General features: G+C 44.5%; 1 protein-coding gene across 2 annotated transcripts; it reads left to right on the top strand.

Moving 5' to 3' along the window:
* The first annotated feature begins 213 nt into the window (after nucleotides 1-213).
* On the top strand, nucleotides 214-3934 carry LOC119295301 (50S ribosomal protein L19, chloroplastic-like). Of its 2 annotated transcripts, XM_037573701.1 has the most exons (6): nucleotides 214-351; nucleotides 555-728; nucleotides 807-1001; nucleotides 1105-1191; nucleotides 1263-1396; nucleotides 3589-3934. In XM_037573701.1, exons 2-6 carry the CDS (start codon nucleotides 570-572, stop codon nucleotides 3689-3691), a joined length of 678 nt encoding a protein of 225 aa, XP_037429598.1. In that variant the 5' UTR covers nucleotides 214-351; nucleotides 555-569; the 3' UTR covers nucleotides 3692-3934. The 2 variants fall into 2 exon arrangements, with proteins under 2 accessions (XP_037429598.1, XP_037429597.1); XM_037573700.1 differs by having other exon boundaries at nucleotides 555-1001.
* Nucleotides 3935-4198: the final 264 nt, after the last annotated feature.

Below are 4198 nucleotides of genomic sequence, written 5' to 3'. Positions count from 1 at the left end.
AACATAGATGGGATGCCATGCTCAACTAAAGGATATGGATCTATTGGGGGTATTGAGTCATGATTATTGGGTTAGGTGCGTGTCGTATTGTTTCCTTCTGTTGCAACGCGTGGTCTCTTTTGCTAGTAATCATAAAGATTGTAGGGAAAAGAAAGAATGGAAAATAGATAAACGGGCCAATTCCTGCCGGAGCTGGGTCGCTGTTTCCCGCTGGGCCTGGGCTGGCTCATCTCCTGAAGTAAGTCTGTTCGTTCACCACCTCTCCCCGTTCACCTCTCTCTCCCCCTCTTTCCTGGCGGCGCCGCCCTCCTCGTCTTGCCCCTTCGCCGGCGACGAGCATCCAACCACCTGGTACGCCCCTTCTCTTTCCTTTCTTTTCCCCTGTCCATAACCGAGCACCCTGAACCCTGATGTCAGATGTTTGTATCCGGATCTGACCCAGTTACCAGCACAGCAGCATTGTGGAGTACCCACTAGCTTCGATTTCTCGCAAAAATTATGACCCATGAACTATACTGGATCCGCCCCTGGTTTACTGTGCAATTTCTTCGCAGCGTACGGGCCTCAGGATGCAATCTTTGCTCCGGAATGTCTGCCGAGCCGGAAACCGCGGGGCTGCGGCGAGGCTCCTGGAATTTGCTGCTCCTGTAGCCACTCAGCCGGGGGCTACCCCGCCATCCTCGGCCATCAAATACCTCAGGCCTTGCGGGTTCACTCCTCCAACTGGGGTAGGATTCTTGTCCTCTTTTGTCTCTTCTTCGAATTCGTCCAGGTCATGTCATCTGGATCAATTTCTTTGCGTGCAGAATTGGTTCATTTCCCGTGATGGTGTTCCTGCCTCCTCTGGTTTCTGCGCAAAGGTTCTCATGACGAGGAGTTTGTCGACGGTGGGAACTGTTGAGGTTGCCTCGGACGAGGACGATTCCAGCTCCCCTGCGGTTGAGCACCCCCCACGCATCAAGTTCAAGAGGCCCGACAAGACTGCCAGGCACATTATGAATGTAAACTTAGTGTTACTTGCACGAAACTATATAACATCCAGCAGCAGTAATGTTGCTGCAAAAGCATAAAATTGCTTGTTATATTCTTTGTTTGGTTTTGCAGATCTTGAACAAAGAGGCGGTTGAAAAGGTCCGTTCGGAGAGGGAGATTCCTGATGTGCAGCCTGGATGCATCATTCAGATGAGATTGGTATAGCATTTCACGCTCCTGCTTTAGCGCTGCCCAGATACATTTCTGGTACTGATCCTGTGAATAAACAGCAAGTTCCTGAGAACAAACGGCGAGAGTCTACATTGAAAGGGATTGTGATAGCAAGGCGCAATGCTGGGATAAATACAACCTTCAGATTGCGTAGATTAGTAGCTGGTGTGGGAGTCGAGTCCGTCTTTCCACTGTAAGTCAAACCAAACATGTGCTCTTCTACTTCATTTTTTTTTGAAATATTTATACTGCTTTGTCTTGGAACATATCATGCTGAAATTGAAGTACCTCTTGATTCTGTGATATCCTTAATTCAAATCTGGCAACAATTCAACAACCACTAAACATCATGTTCTTAGTGGGCTACTTCTCCCTGTCCATTAGGATATCAGACAGGGAGTTCTTGTCCCTTGTTTGTGAGTAACCTTACAATATCCTTTCTCTCAAGAAGAAAATACCTAACTATATCCCCGGATAAATTAAGGCCAGTGAAACTATAGATGTGTAATTCCTGCGTGAGAAATGTAGTTGGATGTTTGCAGAACTGAGAAAACTGTGCTCACTGCTCAGGCAGTAAAGTTTTTGTCATGCTGGTATTGCTGATGTTGGGGGAGAGGCCCAAGGGATAACTTGTGGGAGGACTCTCCCCATTTGCTACTCCCTCCGTTTACAAATATAAGATGTTTTGGATATTTCAATATGGACTACATACGGACTGAAATGAGTGAACAAACACCCTAAAACGTGTCTATATACATCTGATTCAGAAAAAAGTTAGAACATCTTATATTTGTGAATGGAGGGAGTAGTTGTTTTCCTCACTCTTCCCCATCTCCCACATTTGCTAGTTTTATCTTGTCACTCTCCTATCCCCTGTCTCCTGTTTAGGCTAGATAACCAACAGCTGACTTCCTTATGTTCCTCTAGTTTCTCATTCGCCGATGAGAACAATCAAACTAGATTCATCTGGTCCTTCCATTTGTTCTAAATCCATGCATACTATATTCTGAACCATGCTATGGTACATACTTAGGTAATGACCCTCAAGTAAGTTAATGATGAGATGGACACAGCTAGTTTCTGGTACCAAGTAGGCACATATGATCCATTTTGGCTATTTTGTGGAATGATTGACATGACTGCTTGTGCCCTTTTAGCTTCCTGTTCGGAGTGGAGGTTGTAGTTCCATAAACACGTCATCCGGTTATGTTCAAATCCCAATTGTTCTGACCTTGTGGCCTTTTCTTTCTTCTGCATTTTCTGTGGAAACAAATACATTCAAAGAATGCTTCATGTAGCAGTTTACACTGTTCAAGAAGGCGCTATTAGGCGCTCGCCTAGGCGCGCTTAAGCGCTGGGCGTTGGCATAGCGCCTCGCTTTGGCCCTAGGCGCTCAAAAAAGCGGCCGGCGAGGTCCTCCGGCGAGAAATCAGCCTCTCCGGCGAGGAATCAGCTTTCTGAGGTGAGAAATCAGTCTCCCCGGCGAGGATTCGACCTCCCCTGCGAGGATTCATCCTCGCCGACGAGGGATTCAACTGCCCCGACGACAAATCGAGCTTCTCCGGCGAGGGATTGAGCTTCTCCGGCGAGGGATCGAGCTTCTCCGACAAGGGACAGAGGAAGAGGGAGGGAGGCAGCCTCGTGCAACAAGACAGAAAGGACGAGGGGGGGAGGCGGCGTGAGGAGGAAACCTAAATTTCCTATCGACTGCAGCAGACGAGAGCTTTTAGTAGGAGGATATGAAGATGGGCCTATGGTTTAGTGGGCTAGCCCAGCCCATCTAGCTTATTTCTTCACGTTACAGTACTAAAGCCTAATTGCGCCTAATTTCGCCTAATCACGCCTAAGCTAGAAAAGCTCAAGTAGGTGCCCAAACGCATAATTAGCGCCTAGCGCTTTTTTGAACTTTGGCAGTTTATATGTTTTTTTATTTTGATTCTCAGGATCTTTGTGCTCTGTTCTGCAGTTATATGTATTTATTCAACTTGTAATATTTAGACCTAGCATAACTAGAATTAAACTTGAAAGATATCGACGTATGATTACATATAACCCCTGCATCTTTGCCAGCATATATGATACTCCCTCCGTCCACTATTATAATATTTTCCAACTTTTTTCTGAATTGGATGTATATAGACTCATTTTAGTGTGTTTGTTCACTCATTTCTGTCCGTATGTAGTCCATATTGAAATATCAAAAACATCTTATATTTCTGAACAGAGGGAGTACTAGCTAGATTGATTTGAGCTTGCCCCGAGCTTCCCATTATTTATGATTATTTAAGTTTATTGTTGTTTGAATGGCCACATGTATTTCTCCTAATTAGCTATGAAGTATTGCTTGGATTATATTTCTGATGCGACTTTCTCTTTTCCATTCAGTTACTCACCAAACATCAAAGAAATGAAGATCTTGGACAGGAAGAAAGTCAGGAGAGCTAAGCTGTATTACCTGAGAGACAGGATGAATGCACTTAAAAAATGAGGCTTTCGGCTAGGATTTTTGCCAGCATGGTTTCTGACGGAGCGACGGTTGCAGTCTGAGAATCACACCTATTTGGTCCCATCTTTGTAAAGCCATAGTTTGTCTGTACTTCTCATAGTGCGGATGAGGTCTCTTGCTTGCCATTATTTACCTAGCATTTGCCTTTGTCATAACAAAGCTGGAATATTTGACGCATCAAAGTGAAACTATTATTATAACATGCTTCCTGCCATCGAGATTACCGTTCTCATACCAAATCGGTAAAGTGTTTATTCGGGGCAGAGCTGCTGGGTGCACTTGGGTACATCATCTCTCTGTCTAACTAGATGATACCCTGTGCGGTTGACGCGGTAATCTTATTCAAAGAAATGCATAATTAGGTGCTACACAAATAACTAAAACTAATGAAATTAAGATGTAACACTATTCTTGATTTGCCCTTCAAAAATATGAAGAAAATATGAAGCATATAACAAAACGATGTATAAAGGAGAATAAAGATTGGAT

The sequence above is a fragment of the Triticum dicoccoides genome, chromosome 4B (assembly GCF_002162155.2).
Source record: "Triticum dicoccoides isolate Atlit2015 ecotype Zavitan chromosome 4B, WEW_v2.0, whole genome shotgun sequence".
Taxonomy (NCBI): Eukaryota; Viridiplantae; Streptophyta; class Magnoliopsida; order Poales; family Poaceae; genus Triticum; species Triticum dicoccoides.
This window is presented reverse-complemented; position numbering and strand designations above follow the sequence as displayed.